Below are 21,716 nucleotides of genomic sequence, written 5' to 3'. Positions count from 1 at the left end.
TGTTGATGAAATATAACAAAAAGGAAATTTATAGGTGATAGTGAACTGTTTTAGATAAGTAGTAAGTAATTGCAGTGAACAATATAGTAGGGTTTTCAAATTTAGCTTTCATAGAATAAATGTACTATGTATTTTGAATGTTATATATAGGAAGCTATACTTAATTGTTATTGAAATGGTTTTGGTGTTATGAAAAAACAGAGGAAATTGAATATCTAATTATGCGCTTTATTTGAAAATTTAAAATGTTTACTGAATGATAAGTGTGATATAATAAAAATCATGTCATTCTGTGCCTTATTTCAGATTTTAAAACATTGATATACTATAATATGTTACTTAGATTGCATATATGTTAGTAATGTTACTCGGACGTTTTCAAATTTGCGGGTAGTTCTTAAGTGGAGGACTAGCCAAGAACTTCGGCGAGTACACGTTTTTGACTTGCCTTGTGTTGTTTGAAATTTCCGTATGTGCTAAATTCCGGCATTTATATCTTTGTTTGAGTATGCATGTTATATGTGATGCTTTGCGGGATGAAGATGTGCTGTTGTGGAAGCTCGGCCAAATTTGAAGCCGAAGACGAGATTGACTTCGAAGAGGGGGACTTGTTGAATATTTCGGCAGGCACACGTTTATCTCTTGCCTTTGGATAGTTCTAAATATATATAATAAAAAGAAAAAAGGGTAATTGTGAGAGGCGAAGACTAACTATTGTGGTGGCCGAAGGCGTACTTTTATAATAGACGAAGACGTGCTGTTTTGAGTGCCGAAGATGCACTGATGGCCGAAAACATGCTGTTGTAAGTGCCGAATACGTAGAACTTCGTCAAGCACACGTTTTTCTCCTACCTTGTGTTGTTTGGAATTTCTGTACGTGTTAAATTCCGGCATTTATATTTATGTTTGAGTATGCATGTTATATGTGTTGCTATGCGGGCCGAAGATTTGTTGTGGAAGCTCGGCCAATTTCGAAGCTGAAGACGAGGTTGGCTTCGAAGAGGGGGACTTGCCGAACACTTTGGCAAGCACACGTTTATCTTTTGCCTTTGGGTAGTTCTAAATATATAAATAAAAAGAAAAGTGGGTAACTGTGAGAGACGAAGACTACCTTTTTTGGTGGCCGAAGGCGTACTTTTGTAAGAGTCGAGGACGTTCTGTTTTGAGTGCCGAAGATGTGCTAGTGTGACAGCCGAAAACATGCTGTTGTGGGTGCCGAAGACGTACTGCTTTGAGAGCCGATGATGTGCTGTTGTGACTGCCGAAGACGAAATTTCTCCAGGTGTTAAATTTCGGCATTTATATCCTTGTTTGAGTTTGCATGTTATGTGTTATTATGTGAGCCGAAGATGTGCTGCTGTGGAAGCTCGGCCAACTTAGAAGCCGAAGACGAGGTTGTCTTCGAAGAAAGGGATTTGTTGGAAGCACACGTTTATCTCTTGCGTACTGGTAGTACTCGATATATTAAAAAGAAAAATGGGTAATTGTGAGAGACGAAGACTAATTCCTGTGATGGCCGGTTGTCTTTGAAAAAGGGGATTTGCTGGAAGCACATGTTTATCTCTTGCGTTCTGGTAGTATTAGATATATTTATTAAAAAGAAAAATGGGTAATTATGAGAGACGAAGACTAATTCCTGTGATGGCCAAAGGCGAGCTTTCATAAGAGCCGAATACGTGTTGTGAGTGCCGAAGACGTGCTGTTGATACAGCCGAAGACATGTTGTAGACGAAGACATGCTGTTGTGGGTGCTGAAGACGTGCTACTGTTAGAACCGATATTGTTCTGTTGTTAGGGCCGAAGACGTGCTGTTGTAAAAGCCGCAGTCTCGGCGACCAACATCGTAGCTGAAGACGAAGTTGGTCCCGAGAAAGAGGAGTTGTTGAAAACTTCAGCAAGAATACGTTTATCTCTTTCCTTGTTTTGTTTGAAATTTTTCTAAGTGATATATTTCGGCATTTATATCCTTGTTTGAGTGTGCATGTTATATGTGCTGCGTTGTGAGCCGAAGACGTACTGTTGTGAAAACTCGGCCAACCTCGAAGCCGAAGACAAGGATTTGCTAGGCGTTTCGGCAAACACATGTTTATCTGGTGTCTTGTTTCGTCTGAAATTTCTCTATGTATCAAATTTCGGCATTTATAATGTAACTTGCTTAACTTGTAAGTATATGATTTCGGATGCATGTTGTTTTCTGACTGATCAATTTGTGAGAAATTAAACAACTGTAGAACTTTGGTAGCCTTTCTATGCTTCGTCTATGTCCTCTTTAGTGTTTGTGTTTCCCGTTTTTGCTTGGACCATGCTGATAACATGCTTCTGCCCCTCCCTTTTTCTTCTGCTGCAAAATCTTCATCTGATTTTTCTTTTCAGACGAAGAAGACGAAAAAATGGTTAAAAGAAGAAAGGGTCGAGCCATCGTCAACCCAGGCCAATTTCCTTCGGAAGAGTCTTCTCCTTCACTTAGACAAACTCGGCAAGATGAGGGGCCAGCTGAGGTAGCTACGAATGAAACTCCAGTTCCTTCTCCTGCTCGGAACGAAGAGGAAGAGATTCAGCAGAAAAATCCTCCAACATCTTCTCCTCCTCGACGCTCGACAGATAGCCTTGCCGAAACAATCCGGAGACAGGCTAATTCCTTCATCACGAACACTGAAGTAGAAGGGGGCAAAAACTGGGAACTATAATCTGCTAATTCTTTGCAGGCATCTATATAAGAATGTGAAGCACCGTAAGTTTCTGTGTTTATCTGCCTTATGTTGTAGATTATTTGTTATTTATATGTATGTTTTGTTATTTACAGACATAATTCCAATAAACGTAGGAAGCTTGAACATCATCTGCGTAGAGCTTGCACATATAGTAGGAGTAATACAGGTGATTATGTTTACTATATTCCGATACTATAATTTTCGTTAGTCTTCAATTATTTATTTGTATCTTATACATACCAAAAAGCATCTTCATTTGATCCTTCTTCTTCAGACAAAGGGGACAAAAAAAGGGCGAAAAAAGGAAGGCTCGAGCCGTTATCTATCCAGGCCAATTTCCTTTGGAGGAGTCCTCTCCTTCACTTAAGAGGCCTCGGCAGTACGAGGGTCCAACCGAGGTGGTTACGGAGCAGATGCCAGTTACTTCTCCTGCTCAGAACCTAAGGGAAGATGTTCAGCAGAAAATTCCTTCTCCGACATTTTGTCCTCCTCAACACTCGGCAAAGCATAATGCCGATCAAATTCACAGATAGGCTAATACCTTTATCGCGAACATTGAAATAGAAGGGGGCACAAACTGGGAACAAGCATTTGTTAATTCTTCGCAGGCATCTATACAAGAATGTGAAGCACTGTAAGTCTCTGTGTTTATCTGCTTTTTGTTGTAGATTATATTGTTGTTTATATGTATACAATTCCAGTAAACGTAGGAAGCTTGAACATCATGTGCGCAAAGCTCGCACATATAAGAGTAAAACAGGTGATTATGTCTACTACAATAATTTACATCAGTTTTCAATTATTTTTGTGCATCTTATACAAACTTAAAAGTTTATCTATTTGTGTGAATTGATATCAAAATCTTAGATGAATAAGTAGTGTAGCATAAATGTTTAAAATAAAGTGCATAAAATATTATATGGTTAAAGTCAATCATAATAATAATTGCATAAATGCTTGAAATAAAGTGCACAAAATTGATGAAATAAAATATATAAAAACCTTACATTATACAATTAGTAGACTTATATTATACAGTAGTAACCTTTCATAGGATGTGGTTTTGAAGTTTGAAAAAATTTGTTTAGGATAGAGATAGAGGAAAATTGAAAAAAATGGTGAAGGAGAAGATGTTGAATTCTCCAATGGCGGAAATTCCTTAAATATATTTACACAAAAACTAATGAAAAGACGTTTATTATTAAGTGTTAATGTGCATTTCATGTTTAATAATATTATATAATACATTTATTGTTTTAGTATTTTGTTATTAATATTAACTTTTATATGCTATTAGATAAATTGGGATTTCTTTACATAAATGTTATCAACGAATAAGTAAACATAAGCCTTACATGTTTTAAATTATACAATACGTTTATTATTTTAGTATCTTGTTATTAATATTAGTTGTTATGAATTATTAGATAAAGTGGGAAGTTCTTCACAAACTTTTCATCAACGTAAAAGCAAACGTCAGTGGTTTTTTGGACGAACTTCAGTTGCTAAAAAAACCTGTACATAAGGTATTTATTATACTTTTAGACTATGATTATTAAAACCAGTTTACTTAACATTTGAACACAGGTGATACTTATTATATGCATGTATTAATTTTTGTTTTTTTGTTTGTTTTGGTATTGATAGTTATAACTTCTGCTACAATCTGGCAGGCTCTACCAGAAGGGCCTCTTGTGCTTAAGAATGCACTGTATTGTTTACATTGTACTGCAAAGAAATTCATGTATGAATCTCCACACTTTTGTTGTTGCAATGGACAAGTTGTGATTGCAGCTAATGAATTTCCCGATGAGTTATGCCGCTTATATATATCAGAAGAAGAAGATGCTAAACATTTCAAGCAATATAGCCGAATGTATAACAATTTGTTTGCTTTTAGTTCTATACGTGGCAAAATTGAGTCAACAACATATAAAGGGATATATGTATTCAAAATGCATGGGCAAATATATCACTGAGTTCCAGATCTACTGCCCGATGATAATAGTCCTAAATACCTGCAGCTATATTTTTATGATGGCCCGCGTGAAATTCAAAATCGAGTTAAATGTTTTCCAGAAGTACGGGAAGATATTATTCGTATACTAATGAAGATTACTGAGAAAAATCCTTAAGCTAGATTTTTTAGATCGTTGAGGGAAATAAAGATAGATGAAAACACGCAGATAGTCTTAAGGCAAAGTACTGTTTTGGATCAGCATGTTTACAATGCACCTTTGTCAGATGAAGTTGCTGTGGTCCGGCCAAATGGTGCTTCTTCAAATCAAATCAGCACTCCACATATTCTCCTGAATGGAAAGTCTGCTCAAACTCATCGAATTTATCACTACTATGGGTGATATGATCCACTACATATATCCACTGTTATTCCCCCATGGTGAATGTGGATGGACTCAAAATCTTAAGAAACGAATTGTTATTGGGAAAAAAACAAACACAACAGGTTACAGATCCTATACATTCTTGTGCAGTTCATACCGTGCAAAATTTTTTGGATGAAGAAGCATCACGTAAGTTTATGTTGTATATACACATATATTAAATTTTCAAACATTTATTGTGATGTGCATTTTGAGTGTTTACTTTTTTCTTTTGCAAAATGTAGGTGCTGTTAAACATAGAACAAGAGCTGATAAATATATCTCTCCAAGAGTATACTATGCTTACAAATTTCAGATTAGGCCGCAAAATATGCTCCTAAAATCTGGAAGATGTTTTCAACAGTTTGTTGTTGACATGTATGTGAAGATAGAAAATTCAAGGCTCGATTATCTAAGAAACAATCAAGATATAATAAGAGCTGAACTTTATCAAGGTATTCTTGATAGTGTGGTGAGTGGAGAAACAGATGCTTCTAAAATTGGGCATCTTGTTGTCTTGCCTCCATCGTTCATCGGTTGTCCTAGAGACCTTAAACGTCGATATTTAAATGCTATGGCATTAGTTCAGAGGTATGGCAAACCGGATCTTTTTATTACCATGACATGCAACGCAAACTGGCTAGAAATAAAGTCTGAACTACAACCTGGAGAGAAAGCACAAGACAGACCAGATATAATAACTCGGATCTTCCGTGCTAAATTATTAGCGTTAAAAAAAAAGATAATGAAGGACAAAGTCTTTGGTGAAGTGGCAGCAGTGATCTACGTTGTTGAGTTTCAAAAGAGAGGATTACCACATGCACACTTTTTGATAATACTGAAATGTAATTTCAAAATAAGAGGGCCAACAGAGTATGACAAATTTGTTTCTGCTGAAATCCCATCGTTTGATAATCCTCATCTTCGTAAAGTTGTCTTGGCTCATATGATGCATGGGCCGTGTGGCAAGATGAATCCAAAATGCCCTTGCATGAAAATGAATGGGAGAAAGTTAGTATGTAAAAATGGGTATCCAAAAGATTATATGTTAGAATCAGCAAACAACAAAGATGGATATCCTATATATAGGAGAAGACAAACAGGTGAAAAGGTGAAAATTAGACAAGATGAGTTGGATAATCAGTGGGTAGTACCGTATAATCCGTATTTACTACTCATGTTTGACTGTCATATGAATGTTGAGGTGTGCTCGACTATCAAAGCAGTAAAATATTTGTACAAGTACGTTTACAAAGGGCATGATCGAATCTCATATAAGATTTCTGCCATGAATGATAATAAAGTAGATGAAATTGAACAATTTTAATCTGGCAGGTACGTATTGATTATTTAATTTGCATTATGTAGTTTTGTTTTGTAAAACTTTTAATATATCATTGGAGTTGAACAATTTCAATTTGTCAGGTGGGTATCCCCATGCGAAGGAATATGGCGAATATTTGGGTTTCATTTGTATGAAATATATCCTCCCGTTATGCCGTTGCCTATACACCTACCGAATATACAATCCATTGCTGTAAGACCACGTGAAAATCTCAGACGGGTAGTGATAGATCCAAAGCGTTCACGAACACCGTTGACAGAATACTTTACAATGATTGCGACAATTGATGGTGGCACCAACCTTTTATATGGTGAATTTCCAGAGCACTATAGATGGGATGCAAATACAAAGGAGTCGGTTGAGAGAAAAAATAAAGTCACTGTTATTGGGAGAATAGCATTTGTTTTACCAGCTGAAGGTGAACGTTATTTTCTACGACTTTTGCTACGTCATATCAAAAATCTTTTTCAGACTTATGTACAGTTGATAATTATGTCTGTGCTACATTTAAAGAAACTGCAAAATGACTTGGTCTTTTAGAAGATGATGATGCTGCATCTATATGTTTAGCTGAAGCTGTAGAAGTTCAGTTACCAGATGCTTTGAGGCGACTATTTGCAACAGTACTGATTTTTTGTCAGCCAAGTGATCCATCTGCTTTATGGGAAAAATATTACACAGCATTGTCAGAAGATTTCAGGTATAAATTTAAGGATTGTATAGAAAAAATCAAGCAGCTGACTGTTAGTTTATTGGAACAGCACCTTGAATCAATGGGTAAATCACTAAAAACTTTTGGGCTAGATCATCTAAGCTACAATGTTGGTGATGATTACAGAAAAACAAGAGATATAGCAGATGTTTTAAATACAGCTATTCCTCAAGAATTCATAAATAAGAAAGAACGTTTGAATGCAGCTCAATTCAAAGCATTTGATTGTATAATGAAACATATTCATGAAAAAAAAGGAGGGGCTTTTTTCATTGATGGACCAGGTGGCACAGGGAAGACATTTTTATACAATTGTTTATATGCAGAAATTCGAATGATGAATAAGATTGTATTGCCAACTGCAACATCTGGAATAGTAGCATCAAATCTTCCTTCAAGGAGGACAGCTCATTCAAGATTCAAAATACCAATTGATCATGAGAACTCTCTTACATGTGATGTGCCAAAACAAGGTAGTTTAGCACAGTTAATAAAAGAGATAACTTTAATTATATGGGATGAAGCTTCTATGGCCAACAAGGCAAATTTACAATCCCTTGATTTGCTGCTACAGGATATATGTGACAGTACAACACTTTTCGGTGGTAAACTTGTTATTCTTGGCGGAGATTTTAGACAAGTTCTACCAGTTGTACCTCAGAAGTCCTTAAAACAGGCTGTTGAGTGAAGCATAGTGACTTCATACATCTGGACATGTCTGAAGAGGTTTAGATTAACAGAAAATTAACGAGCTCGTGAAGATCCTGCATTCTGTTCATTTCTGTTATCTCTTGGCAACGGTGAATTACAAACAAATGAGTGTGATTATGTACGACTGCCTGATGGAATGATTCAGCATCTGGACATGGAAAAAGATCCCAATTTGGAGACTGTAAATGCAACATTTCCAGAAGTTGAGAAAGGAACAATAACATCAGATATCTTTGCATATAGGGCAATATTAACTACGATGAATGACGACGTGGATTTGGTTAACTCAGTTTTAATTGACCAGTTTGCAGGAGAAACAGTGATTTATAAAAGTTTTGATGTAATGCTCAATGATACATGCAGCATTTAACCGATAGAGTTCATAAACAAACTTTGTCCAGGAGGAATGAGTCCCCATGAGCTTGTTCTTAAGAAGGATTGTCCAGTGATTTTGTTACGCAACATAATGCGTTTTGATGGACTGTGTAATGGCACGAGATTGATTTGTAAGAGTTTTCTGCCAAACATTATTGTCTGTGAAATTTCTGTTGGACAATACAAGGGTACAACTGTTTTTGTGCATCAAGCAAATTTACGTCCTCCGGCAAATAACTGACAAGGGTTAAATCGGTCGCTACAATCTAACTCTCAATCAAACAATACTTATACGAACACCCTATAACCAAGTACAATGGCAAATAAAGGTTCGGTCCACGAGGAACGAGAGTAATTGCAAATCAATCTTAAACCTAAGCTAGTTCGAAATCAATGGAAAATGGTGTTCTAAAATAATACTAATAAGATGGAATAAATCAATAAACTAAGACACTAGGGAGAACGGGAATCCGCCTAACCATTGGTAACTAAGCAACAAGGAATCACAGAGACAAACGGGATATGAAAAGACTATAAGTCTGATCAATATCATGTGATAGGAAGACAACGGGCAATACTAAGCTTGGATTTCTCATGCACTTAACATTACTCGATACATAATCAAACCACATTCAATAATGAAATACTCAATTCACAATCTCTTGTTCAAATCAAGAATATCATGCAATCAAATTCAAGATTCTAGGTTAGCTACTCCTATTATAATGAATTAACATGCAATCGCATATAATCAATTTAATCACAATCCGTTTATCAAAATCAATCCTCAATTACATAGATTACCTAGGCCGGGTTTCATCCCGAAACCCTAGCTAGGAGACTACTCACACATATTCATAATCAAAGAAATAATGAATTCCAAAAGCATAATAGATATAAACATGAATTCTGATTAAGGAATAATAAAGCTTGATTAATAAACAAGAATGAATAATACCAATTGTATTGATGCGAATCAATGGAAAAGTTCAGAACTTTGATATCCGTCGTCAATGAATAATACAAAGAATCTTCGCAAATCTTGCTTCAAATCAATCCAAGAAAACTAAAATCTCTAGAAATATCTCTAAGAAAACTAATGAATCTCTAATACTAAGAACGTTCTCCAATAACTCTCTACAAAGGCTCTCAAAACTATCTCTAAAACTGTCTGTTAACCCTTACAATCGGGCTACATATATATGTTTTAAATCGGAAAGTAAATCGCAGGCTGCCCTTCGTGAATCGGCACGGCCGTGCTGTAAGTGGCACGGCCGTGCAAGCATGGCAGTAGCTGATCCGCAATATCTTCAATTATGGCACGGCCGTGCTGAATTTGGCACGGCCGTGCTGAATTTGGCACGGCCGTGCTAATGCCTGGCACGGCCGTGCTAATGCCTGGCACGGTCGTGCTGAATCTGGCACGGCCGTGCTGAATCTGGCACTGGCACGGGCATGGAAATTGGCTTGGCACGGCCGTGCTAAAAGTGGCACGGCCGTGCAGCATAGGCAGGAAGGTTGCAGGCACTTTGGTCTTCTTAAAACAGTCACAACTTCTTATCCAGAGCTTCGTTTGAGGCGTGCAATATATCGTTGGAAAGCTCTTCAAGTCTACTTTCCAATGCAATTGGAATCACTCCATTATCATTTGTATCCCGAAAGTTGTGAGCAAAATAGTGAACAGGGTGTCATATTTGTGAACTGTTCTGCCTTGCCTGCTACTTAACTTGCCTTTCAAGGCCTTGAGAACCGCAGCAAAGCCTTAGCTTGGTGGACTAGGATCGATAATAGCCTGATTACGCACCAATGGTTCGGGACTCGACATAACTTGGTCAACTATACCTGTTAACACACCAAAAACAGACCGAAACCCGTGAAGCACGTAATATGAAGGAAACGAGTGTAACAAGGCAATAAACGACCAAAACGGGCCTAAATACATCCAAAATCACCCATTTATATGCCTTAAAGCACGCCCTAATGTGCGCTTGTCAATAACAGGTATCCTATCACTTTTGAAAGGAAACAATTTCCTATTAAATTATGTTTTGCCATGACAATTAATAAATCACAAGGGCAGACATTGAACCGAGTGTCAATATACCTTCCTCGGCCATGTTTCTCACATGGTCAGTTGTATGTGGCTCTATCTCGGGCTAAAAAGGCTGAAAATGTTGTGGTATATACCACCAAACCACCTGAAGGGTATCACGTAAACTCATTTAGAAATGTAGTATCTTATGATATTTTGAAGTATTCGCAGATAATCTAGCATTAAATATTTATCTTGTTGTTTAATGTTATTGGTACAGTGTTATTTGTTGTAATATCTTAGATAAATAATGTGTTTCATATGTTATTGATCATCACAACAAAGTGGTATATATTTTCCAACATCATCATCTTCGATTTTGAAAGCAAACCTTTTGAAATCCTCTATAATTTCTATTGTACACATTAAATTGTATCATTCGAATTTCCTTAAAAAAGAATTGTATAATTAAAGTTGAAATGATTAAAGCTTTTACGAAATTAGAATTACGGGTTTTCAAATGTAGTTGTTACAGGATATAGTATCATAGAGTTTTAATTTAATAAGTATTATGTACATTTATATTTATGTACGTTGCAGTAATTATAAATACCAATTTATTTTCCAGTATTATTAAAAAAAAATGAGTGTAATTTTAAAATGCTTTAAAAATTAATAAAGCAATCATCCTCGTAAATGATATTGACCACTTTTATAAATGAAATATGCCATTGTAGGTGAAATTTTTGGCAAACAACAAATTATTACTTTAAAGGTGTGCTAAAATCTTTTTGGAGTCTAGGACCCTTGATCCAAATAATGTTGTGTCCAGTGATGGTAGAGCAAATTGAAATCTAAGAATTATTATATCGATGTTGTGTCTATCCAGAAAGACACATTTCTTCTTTGACGGATTTGGTTAAGCCTAAATAGGTTTTACATTTAAAAGAAATTCAGCTACAATGGGGTGGTAGCTACTTAATACTACTAACTAAGCATATTTAAAAGTAATTAAAACGTAATACCTTTGATCCTCATGCCGTGTTTAGACATAGGGGCATAATTTTCCTACGGCAAATATGGTTTAGTTTGAATTTATCTTTCCACATAATATCCCAATAGTGAACTATTTTATGAATTGAATCTTGTGCCAAAAAATCTAATTACCCTCCTTAATTATGTTTCAATTTATGTTTCTTGTACTCTGACAAGCACTTTTCCTTCGACTCCTTTTTCTCGGATTTAAACAATGTAACCATCCTCATATATGAGGTTGAACGTTGTTATATATGAGATTTGTCATTGCTCGCAAAAAATTTACCAGACAACTTCGAAACTCTTTCTAGGTCTAATAAAAGTTAATTAAAACTGAAGATCTTTATCCCAGTGGCGTGTCTATATATAAGGACAAGTTTTTGCCTTGGCAAATCTAGTTTTACTTAAATTTGTCTATACACACAATGTCCTAATGGTGAACAGCTTCCTTATGATTTACATGTAGTGTCCTAATTGGGCCTATTTAAAAGTAATCAAAACTTAAGACCTTTAATCCCAATGTTGTGTTTAACCATGTTGACACAATTATTTGAGGCTATGTGTGAATAAATGTAAATTTGGCCAAGTTATGGCTTTTTCACCTTTTCTCAAAGGTGGATGATTGGACCCATGAGGTTAAGGTGGGTTGACCATTTTAAATGGGCTGGACTGGATCTTGGCATGTGCTTGGAGAGTTGAACGATCCAAACAACTTGCTCCTCAGGCCCAATTCGGATATAGTAGAGGTTGGGTTTTGATTTGGCAAAGGAAAGGAACAAATGATTGGAATTTGAATTTGGTGGAATTTAGATAGTTTTAACAGTTGGAGCCGTAATTAAGGAGGGTAATTGGGGAGTTGAGAGGTTTAGTGGGTAGTTATTTTTGGGGGAACGTGTTTAGGAAGAGTTTAGTGGGATTTTTCGCGGTTTATCAACTCTTAAACTTTCTAATTTCAGAAGCTCGTGTTTAAGATTCTTTCTTGCCATTCAGTAATTACATCTTTGCAAACACAAACCCTTGAATTCGCGAATACTCTTCCCAACTCTGAATCTCCGTTCCAAATTCCTGTGAATCCGCGAATTGACCGAGAACCTAAGCCTCCGAAATTCACGATCGGCCGATTACGAGCTACACAAAGGTAACTTTTTCCAAATTTTCTTTGAATTTCTTTAGTTTTCTGAAATTTTTATCCCGGATCGATATTTTCACGAGAAAATGGTTTGAGATCAAGACCTGGTCAAGAGACCTGTAGCAACTGAAGAGGGAGAAGCTACAATACGCATGCCTCTCCTAAGCCATAGAACTTCGATTCCTAGAATAGAGGAGAGAGAACCAACTGGGGATTCTTCTATCTCGGCTGTACCCTTGGCCTCTGTGTCGTACAGAGAATGGGAGGAGCCCACTACTTCTGCAAGTGGCTGTAGGCATGGGCCTCGGCGTTTAACTAAGGGTGCCGAAGAGTGGTATAATCCTATTGAAAATTCGGGGATTGCGACTGCTGCCCCGTACAATTGGTGGATTGTGGAAAACTATCGACACTGATTCGCCGAGCAAATTGAGATTTTTTATGGTATTTATGAAGAAGATGGGTATTGGTGTCAAATGCCAGTCCCTGAAGACAGAATCCACCGACCTCCGCCCGGGTATATCGGGGTATATACCAGGCAGCTACAGTCTGGGCTGAGAATTCCTCTCCACCCTTTTGTGACCCAAGTGCTAAATGGGTACAACATCTCATTGTGCCAGCTTACCCCAGTCAGTACCAGAAGGGTTATGACGTTCTTGTGGGTTGCCCATTTTTACGGGTTTGACCATAGCATTCATGTATTTCGTAAACTGCACAATCTGGTGTCGAATAATCAATCCAACAAGCGGCATGGCCCTAGATGGTGGAAAATTGAGTCCCGAAAAGGATATGGGTGAGGGCTCCGTCTAAAGAGGAGCATCTGTACTATTTCGGAGGGCCGAGAAATTTGAGAAGGCCTGATAAAAACATGTCTGCTATCGGTCCTAACGAATTGTTGGCCGAAGATTTTCTGCTGCTGAAATTGTTTGGAAAAGAGGGCACAGGGAGACGAGGCCGGGAAAAATATATTCCGGCCACCTGGCTACCCTGCTACCATTATATCTTCCAAGAGAAGATTTTAGCTGCAGTCGGCCTCAGCTGAATGTACCGAGATGGTGAGAATCTCGGCTGGGGCCGAAGGCTCATACTTGTCTTTTCTCTTTTGTTATTGTTGTTGTTGTTGTTTTTTTTTTTAACTCCTTTCTTTTTGGAATTTCAGTGCTGCATGAGACGAACTGTGGCTTGGATTATGGACGCCTGGGGATCAACGCTGAACGACGCATAACGAGGAAGAGACCCCCAATCACTGCTCCATCAGAAAGAGCCCCTTCATTGCGTGTCTCTGAGTTTGACATAGTCAAGGCAGTTGAATATTCCAAGCAGAAGCCTTGGTATCTTAAGCGCGATCCATTGTTCCTTTTGGGCCCCGAAGAGCAGGCTATTGTTGCTGCTGCTGTTGGAAGAGCCAAAATTCTTGCAGACAAATCAAAAGTCGAGGGCGAGCTCGATTCCGAAGAAAAGGACTTGCTGAAAATTTCGGTAAGCACAAGTTTATTTGTTGCCTTGTTTTGCTTTAAATTTCTCTAAAGGTTAAATTTTGGCATTTAGATCCTTGCTTGAGTATGTATGTTATACGTAGTTTTTTAGCATTTCGAATGTATGTTGTGTTCTGTCTGCTCAGTTTGTGATAACTTAAACAACTGTAGAACTTTGGTAGCCTTTTCTCCTATGACTTGCTTGATTTGCATAAATTTGTTAAGTATAAGGCTAAGCTATCTTTTGTGTATGTGTTTTTCATTCCTGCTGTAGAGTGACGAGCCAGTGGGAAAGGTAAACAAAGAAGCATCTTCATCTCATCCTTTTTCTTCAGACGAAGAGGACGTCAGGATGGCCAAAAAAAACAAAGGGCCGAGCCGTTGTCAACCCAGAACAATTTCCTCTAGAGGAGTCCTCTCCTTCACCCAAGAGGTCTCGGCAAAATGAGGGTTCAACCGAAGTGGCTAGAAATAGAACTCCAGTTCCTTCTACTGTTCAGAACCAAGAAGAAGAGGTTCTGCAGAAGATTCCTTCTCCAATACCTCGTCCTCCAAAACTCTCGGCACAACATTTTGCCTATGAAATCCAAAGACAGGCTGATGCCTTTATCACACACGTTGAGGACGACGATGTGTTAAATCTTGAAGAGAGGTCGAAAGGTCTCAAGGAGGCTGAAGAACGTGTTGAGGTGCCTCAACAGGAAGATGTACCGTCTGCTTTTGTTGTAGAGTCGTTCAAGACCTTTACGTCTAATGAGATGGGGTTTGACTCAGCCCCGTTTGTGGATGTTCCTGATGCTGGACAGCTTGATGGAAAGCCAATATTCGGCTGTTGAATTTTTTTGGGGACTTATCTGGCTTCTCCGAGCTGGAAAAGGCTAAAATCTGGTCAACTCGGGCTGCTGCTGGAGCGTCCGAGCCATTTGTAAGAGTGATAGACCCCGTCACTGAAAATTTCAAATTGTTGATGCAGGTAACCTGCTTGAATTGCTTTTGCTCGAGTTTTTTCTATCTTTACTTTCGGTTCACTTTATTTAAAGGTTGATTTTTAAGTATTTGAGTTCAAATTTCCCCCAACTGTTTCTTTCGGCTGAATCTTTACTGTTAAATATGTAGGCTGTTCATAACCATGTAATCACTGCTGGTTTGAACGATGAGCTGAAAAACAAGGTTGAGACGTCCGAGCATCTTGCCCAAATGGCGGAGTTGAAGAGAAAGCATGCTGAACAAGCGGCTTCGAAAAGCCGCTCTCAAATGGAGCATATGTCGGAAATTTTGCGCAACTTTTGTTAAGAGATTGAGCAGTCCATCTTCCCTCACATTAGGCAAGGTGAAGCGCTAATTCGTTCTTACGGGGCTGACGACATTCCAAGCTTCAAGGCTCGGATTGAGCAAAAGTTCCAACAAGAGGCGTTGGCTAAAGAGCTTAATGAAAAGATTACCCTCGTCAAGCAAGAGGCTGATAAAAAGCAATCTGATCTGGAGGCGAAGGTCAAGCGTCTCAATAAATTGGTCTCAGATAAGGATCTCAGCTTGATGGAGGCCCGAAATCAGCTTCAATCTGAAAAGATTATGCTACCAAGGGCAAGGATGATTTAGAGAGTGCAAGGGAGCAGCTAAAGACCTGAATCTACACCTAGGAGCAGTATGATGAGGGTTATGAAAATGGGTTCAAAATTGCTCGTCGCCTTGCGTTTCATGTTGAGCCGAATATTAATTAGGATGTAGCTGAAGAATGGTCTATGGACCTCAACCATCCAAACATGCGGCGCCCTCACCCCAATGAGCTTGCTTTGCTTGATCGGCTAGCCAAAAAAGAAGCCTTGGAAGAGGATGATGACGGTGAAGAGGAAGCTGGGCCTCAAGCTGATAAAGTTGCCAAGCCTACCTCGTCTGCTATTGCTGAAATTTCAAAGGCTCCTGATGCTGTTGTGGTAAATGCCGAAGCATAGGAATTCGAGCAGTCGTCTGCAGAATCTTGCAGATCTACAACTTCTTGAATGCTGAATTTCCGCTTCTACTCTTTTGCCTTGTTTGTTTCAGCTTGCCATCTGTACAAATAACTCTATTAGTTTTTGTTTGAGTTTGTACTTAGTTCGGCGGTTGTGTTTCCTCTTGTGGGCGGCTACCGATTTAGATTTTTCTTCAGTTTTTATTCTCCGTAATGTTACTTGTTATGCCTCGAATTATCCCAAGTGTAAAATTTCGGCTTGGGGGTTCAATGTTATCAACGACTAATTGTTTTTCTCAGCTTGTCTCCGTTTTTTGCCGAAATGCATCGTCTTTATATGTTGTTTGTTTGTTTTGAACTTTTCAACATTCTGCCAAGCATATAGCTCCGACTTGGAAATTTTTCTAGCTGAAAGTTTTCCTTGTCTAAGTCTTCATACTCAGATGTGCTGCCAAATTTTCAAAGTCTTTAGTTTCGGCTAATAGCTTGCTAGGTGTGCGCCTCTTTCCCTCCCAGAAATCTGTAGATAGCGTCTTCAGAATTCTTAGCTCGTTGCTTCAACTCTTTCAACATTTTTGCTCGCTTTTTATTCTCTGTCTGGCTTTAATTTATCTGAGGGCACGACTATTCGAAACACAGTGCCAAGGCAATGATCGTCCAAAGTACAAGGCATCACTTGTACTCTTTCAGACACTTCTTTTTGTTACCTTTTCCTGCAAATCAAAACCTAAGAATTTTGATCTTGATGCTGTGTCTATCTAGGAGGAAACGTCTCTTTTTAACAAGTTTGGTTAAGCCTAAATTGGTTCTACATTTAAAAAAAAAATTCAACTATAATGGGGTGGTGGCCACTTAGTACTACTAACTAAGCCTACTTAAAAGTAATTAAAACGAAAGACCTTTGATCCTAATACCGTGTTTAGACATAGGGACACAATTTTCTTACAGTGAATATGGTTTAGCTTAATTTTATCTTTTCAAATAATATCCCAATAGTTAACTCTTTTATTAATCGAATCTCCTGCAAATAAATCTACAATCAAACTATGTGTCGTATGTTTCTTGTACTCTATCAGACACTTTTGTTTCGACACCTCTTCCTTAAATTTTAACAATTTTCGTAAGAATGGAGACGAAGACCGATGCGAGAAATGTCCGAATTGAGGATTTCCTTCACAACAAATACACGTAAACTGTCTGTGTCGTATGTTTCTTGTACTCTGTCAGACACTTTTCTGTCGTCACCTTTTCATGTAAATTGAAATCTAAGAATTTTGAACTTGATGTTGTGTCTATCCAGGAGGACACGTTTCTTCATTAACAAATTTGGTTAAGCCTAAATTGGTTCTACATTTAAAAAAAATTCACTTATAATTGGGTAGTGGCCACTTAGTACTACTAACTAAGCCTACTTAAAAGTAATTAAAACAAAAGACCTTTGATCCTAATACAGTGTTTAGACATAAGGACACAATTTTCTTACAGTAAATATGGTTTAGCTTAATTTTATCTTTTCACATAATATCCCAATAGTAACTCTTTTATTAATCGAATCTTCTGCAAATAAATCTACAATCAAACTACTTGTTGTATGTTTTTTGTCCTTTGTTAGACACTTTTCTTTCAACTCCTCATCTTTAAATTTTAACAATTTTCGTGAGAATAGAGATGAAGCCCAATCTAAAAAATGACCGAATTAAGGATTTGCCTGAACAACAAATACACGTAATCTGGCCTAGGGGTAGTTGTCGAGGAATGCCCATCTGATGCTTAAGTTAGTGATATTTAGAGAAAAGTTTTGCAAGAGAATTAATTGCTTGAGGCTATGTGTGAATAAATGTAGAGTTGGCCATGTTATGGCTTTTATATCTCTTTTCAAAGGTGGATGATTGGGCCCATGAGGTTAAGATGGGTTGACCATCTTAAATGGGCTAGACCGGAACTTAGCATGTGCTTGGGGAGTTGAACCTTACTGTTGGGCTTTGCAATTGGATCATTTGGACTAGCCCAACCAGATTGACTAAATTGGACCCAAATAACTTGCCCACCATACCCAAACAAATGATTGCAATTTGAATTTGAAGGAATTTGGATCGTTTCAACGGTTAGAACCGTCATTAAGGAGAATAATTAGGGAGTTGAGAGGTTTAGTGGGTAGTTATTTTTAGGAGAACGTGTTTAAGAATAGTTTAGTAGGATTTTTTGGTGGTTTGTTAACCTAAACTTACGGATTTCATAAGCCCGTACTTAAGCATTCTTTCTGCCATTCAGTAATCACTTTTTTTCAATCACAACCTTTGAAATCGCGATTCAACTTCCCCAACTCTGAATATCCATCTTAACTTACTGAAAATCCGAGTTTTGCTTTATAATCCGAGACTCGGGAGTTAAATATCGGCGAATTCCGAGCTAGGTAAAGGTAATTTCTCTCGAAATTTTTTCGGATTCCATTAGTTTTCTGCAATTTCTATTCCGGTTCGATATTTTTTCGGAACAATGGTTCGAGACTTGGATTTGGGCAAAAGGACCGTTGCTTCTGAAGAAGAGGAAGCTGAGGTGTCTCAAGTTCCACCTCTAGGTGGTCGGCGCAATCAGCCACTTGGGCGGATGCCACCTCTTAGCCACGTCGATACGCTTCCCAGAATGGAGGAGAGGGAACCGACAGGTGAATCTCCGATTCCAGCTGTACCCTTGGCCTCTGTGCCGTACAGGGAGTGGTAAGAGCCTACTACCTCTGGAAGTGGCTCTACACATGGGCCTCAGCGTCTGCCGGAGGGTGCCGAAGAATGGGACAGCCCTACTGAGAATTTGGGGATTGTGTCTGTTGCCCCGTACAAGTGGTGGATTGCGGAGAGCGTTCGGCATCGTTTCGCCGAGCAAATCGAAATTTTCTATGGTATTTATGAAGAGGATGGGTACTGGTGTCAAATGCCAGTTTCCGAAGATAGAATCCACAAACCTCCGCCCGGGTATACTGGAGTATACACCAGGCAACTGCAGTCTGGGCTGAGATTTCCTCTCCACCCCTTTGTGACCGAAGTTTTGAATGCATACGACATCTCGTTGTGCCAGCTAACCCCGGTCAGCATTCGAAAGGTTATAACATTCTTGTGGGTTGCCCTTTTTTTTGGGTTTAACCCTAGCATTCACGTGTTTCCACGATTACACAATCTGGTACAGAACAAACAATCTAATGAACAACACGGTCCTGGATGGTGGCGAATCTAATCCTGAAGAGGGATTTTGACCACTTGGTCGAATGACACCTCCAACAAAGATTGGAGGGGTTAGTGGATTTGGGTGAGGGCTCCGTATGAAGAAAATCATCCAAACCATTTTGGGGGGCCTAGCCATTTGAGATGGCCTGACAAAAAGATGTCTGCTATCGGTCCTGATGAATTCTGGGCCGAAGATATGCAACTGCTAAAGCTCTTTGACAAAGTGAAAACGGGAAGACGAGGCTGAGAATTTCATATGCCGAAGACTTGGCTATCCTGCTACCATTATATCTTCCAGGAGAAGATATTAGCTGTTGTCGGCCTTAGCCGAAAGTACCAAGGCGGTAAGAATCTCAGTTGGGACCGAAAACTCGTACTTGTCTTTTTGTTGTTACTGTTTTTTTTCCTCTTTTTTTTGACACTTTGCTATTTGAGTTTTCACTACTGCATGAGACAAACTGCGGCCTGAACTATAGACAGTTGGGAATCACCGCCGAGAGAAAAGTGACGAAGAGAAATCCTCAGATCACTCCACCTTCTGAGAGAGCCCCTTCGTTGCGCGTGTCTCATCTTGACATAGTCAGTAAAACTGAATACTCCAAGCAGAAGCCTTGGTACTTGAAGCGTGACCCATTTTTCCCTTTGGGTCCTGAAGAGCAAGTTGTTGTTGCTGCTGCTGCTCTGAAAGCCGGCGTTTCTATGGCTAGCCCCGAGATCGAAAACAAGATCAACTCCGAAAAGGAAAACTTGCTGAAAACTTCGGTAAGCATGAGTATGTTGTTTCGGCTTGTGTATGAATGTTACATGTAGCTTTCCTAACTTGTAAAAACTTTGTTAAGTATAGAATTTCGGGTGCATGTTGTTTTCTGTCTGCTCAGCCTGTGAGAACTTAAACATCTGTATGATGCTTCGGCTATGTGCCCTTTTATGTATACAATTATTTTTTTGTTTTTGCTTGGTCCATGCTGATACATACTTTTTCCTCCCCTTTTACTTCTATTGCAGGCTGACGAATCTTCGTCTGATCCTTCTTTTTCTGACGAAGAAGACGAAAAAATGGCTAGGAAGAGAAAGACCAGGGCCGTTGTCAATCCGGGTCAAATTCCCTTAGAGGAGTACTCTCCATCGCCGAAACGGTTTCGGCAAGACGAAGTTTCGGCCGAAATTATCAGGGAGAAAACTCTAGTTCCTTATGCTGCTCGGGACCAAGAGGAAGACGATCAGCAGAAAATTCTTTCTCCTAATGCCTTGTCTTCCTCAACGCTGATGCCTTCATCATACATGTTGAGGACGACAATGTATTTATTCTAGAAGATAGGCCGGAAGGTTTCAAGGAAGCCGAAGAGCGTGCCGAGGAGTCTCAACAGGTAGATGTGCATTATGCTTCTGCTGCAAACTCGATCAAGACCTTTCGGTCTAATGAGATGGGGTTTGAGTCTGCCCCGCTTGTGATTGTCCCTAATGCTGTGAGGGACAGTTTGATGGAGAGCCGGAACTCGGCCGTTGAATTTTTTGGGGATTTATCTGGCCACTTCGAGCTAGAGAAAGCCAAGATCTAGTCAACCTAGGCTGCCGCTGGAGCGTTCGAACCATTTGTAAGAGTGCCAGACCCCATTGCCAATAATTTTAAACTATTGATGCAGGTAACTTGCTCTGACCGCTTTTGTTCAAATTTTTCCTGTATTTTCTTTCGGCCATCTTTTTTAAGTCTTTTCTATTAGTTGACTTTGTTTAAAAAGGAAAAAAAAGAAAGTGAACTTCAAAGGAAACAAAGAGCAACGAGAAAGAAAATAATTGTTTAATGTTCGAATGTTCTAAGTGAAGGTTGTTCAAAAGAGAAAAATTAAGTTTCAAGTAAAAGGAAAAAAAATCAAGTGTTAAAGAGTTCAAAGTTTGTTTGATTCGCTCAAGTTCTTAATAATTATATTTTTATGAGCGAGATTGTAAGTGTTGGGAAATTTTGATGTAATTGAATGTTTGGTGAATTTTTGTGAAGTTGAGACGAGTTTGTGTTGGAGATGATTGGTCATTATTTATTTTTGACCTTGGCCTTATTAGGATTGGCTCCCTAAAGCATGGCTTTACTCTCACATTTTCCCAAATTTATCCTACCTTGTACCCTAGCCTTACGTTACAAGCTTTGAAAACCTTCCGACTTTTGTGCATATAGTTGTATGAATGTTAAATTAGTTGTTTATCAATGCAAAGAATGATTTGATATATTCCGAGTCTACTATTAGGTTGAGTGCATGTTTTCTTAAACACACGAGTGTTGTGAGTTTGGGGGGCATTGTTCACATTAAAGGGGTTGGATGGAGAGCGATCGGACACATTTTATATCCGCCACATAAAAGAGTGAAGAATGCGTGAGCACTAGTCTTAAATTCCATATACGTTTGTGGTTTGCCCTATTTGACAATTGTTAGGGAGGATGAGTAGTTGGATGGATTTGATTGGTTGACTTTGATGCATATTTATTAGATTTGCTTTGAATTGGTTTTTCTTGGTGTTAATTGATTTTTGGGGTGAAGTATGTTTTATTTGTTCATTGATGAGCTCTTTGCTTAAGGACAAGCAAAGGTTTGGCTTGGGGGACTTTGATATGTTCATTTTATATAGAGATTTACCCCGTCACTTGGTCATA

General features: G+C 38.6%; 3 protein-coding genes across 3 annotated transcripts; all 3 read left to right on the top strand.

The window, feature by feature from the left end:
* Positions 1-5,106: 5,106 nt before the first annotated feature.
* On the top strand, positions 5,107-6,419 carry LOC110696679. The gene is made up of 2 exons (XM_021874032.1): positions 5,107-5,242; positions 5,338-6,419. Exons 1-2 carry the CDS (start codon positions 5,107-5,109, stop codon positions 6,417-6,419), a joined length of 1,218 nt encoding a protein of 405 aa, XP_021729724.1.
* A 168-nt stretch (positions 6,420-6,587) lies between these two features.
* On the top strand, positions 6,588-7,837 carry LOC110696677 (ATP-dependent DNA helicase PIF1-like). The gene is made up of 2 exons (XM_021874031.1): positions 6,588-6,855; positions 6,978-7,837. The coding sequence occupies exons 1-2, from the start codon at positions 6,588-6,590 to the stop codon at positions 7,835-7,837; spliced, it is 1,128 nt and encodes a 375-aa protein (XP_021729723.1).
* Positions 7,838-18,155: 10,318 nt separating this feature from the next.
* LOC110696771 lies at positions 18,156-20,950 on the top strand. Its single transcript, XM_021874115.1, has 2 exons — positions 18,156-19,834; positions 20,078-20,950. The coding sequence occupies exons 1-2, from the start codon at positions 19,772-19,774 to the stop codon at positions 20,381-20,383; spliced, it is 369 nt and encodes a 122-aa protein (XP_021729807.1). The 5' UTR covers positions 18,156-19,771; the 3' UTR covers positions 20,384-20,950.
* The last annotated feature ends 766 nt before the right edge of the window (positions 20,951-21,716 follow it).

The sequence above is a fragment of the Chenopodium quinoa genome, unplaced genomic scaffold (assembly GCF_001683475.1).
Source record: "Chenopodium quinoa cultivar QQ74 unplaced genomic scaffold, ASM168347v1, whole genome shotgun sequence".
Lineage (NCBI taxonomy): Eukaryota > Viridiplantae > Streptophyta > Magnoliopsida > Caryophyllales > Amaranthaceae > Chenopodium > Chenopodium quinoa.
Note: the sequence above shows the minus strand (reverse complement) of the source record. Positions and strands in the feature narration are given on the sequence as shown.

Coding starts and splice junctions, on each gene's coding strand:
- LOC110696679 (XM_021874032.1), top strand. CDS start 5,107: ATGGTGAATGTGGATGGACTCAAAATCTTAAGAAACGAATTGTTATTG. Junction 5,243..5,337: donor TTTGGATGAAGAAGCATCAC/GTAAGTTTATGT, acceptor TGCAAAATGTAG/GTGCTGTTAAACATAGAACA.
- LOC110696677 (XM_021874031.1), top strand. CDS start 6,588: ATGCCGTTGCCTATACACCTACCGAATATACAATCCATTGCTGTAAGA. Junction 6,856..6,977: donor ATTTGTTTTACCAGCTGAAG/GTGAACGTTATT, acceptor TTGGTCTTTTAG/AAGATGATGATGCTGCATCT.
- LOC110696771 (XM_021874115.1), top strand. CDS start 19,772: ATGGCTAGCCCCGAGATCGAAAACAAGATCAACTCCGAAAAGGAAAAC. Junction 19,835..20,077: donor AAAACTTGCTGAAAACTTCG/GTAAGCATGAGT, acceptor CTTCTATTGCAG/GCTGACGAATCTTCGTCTGA.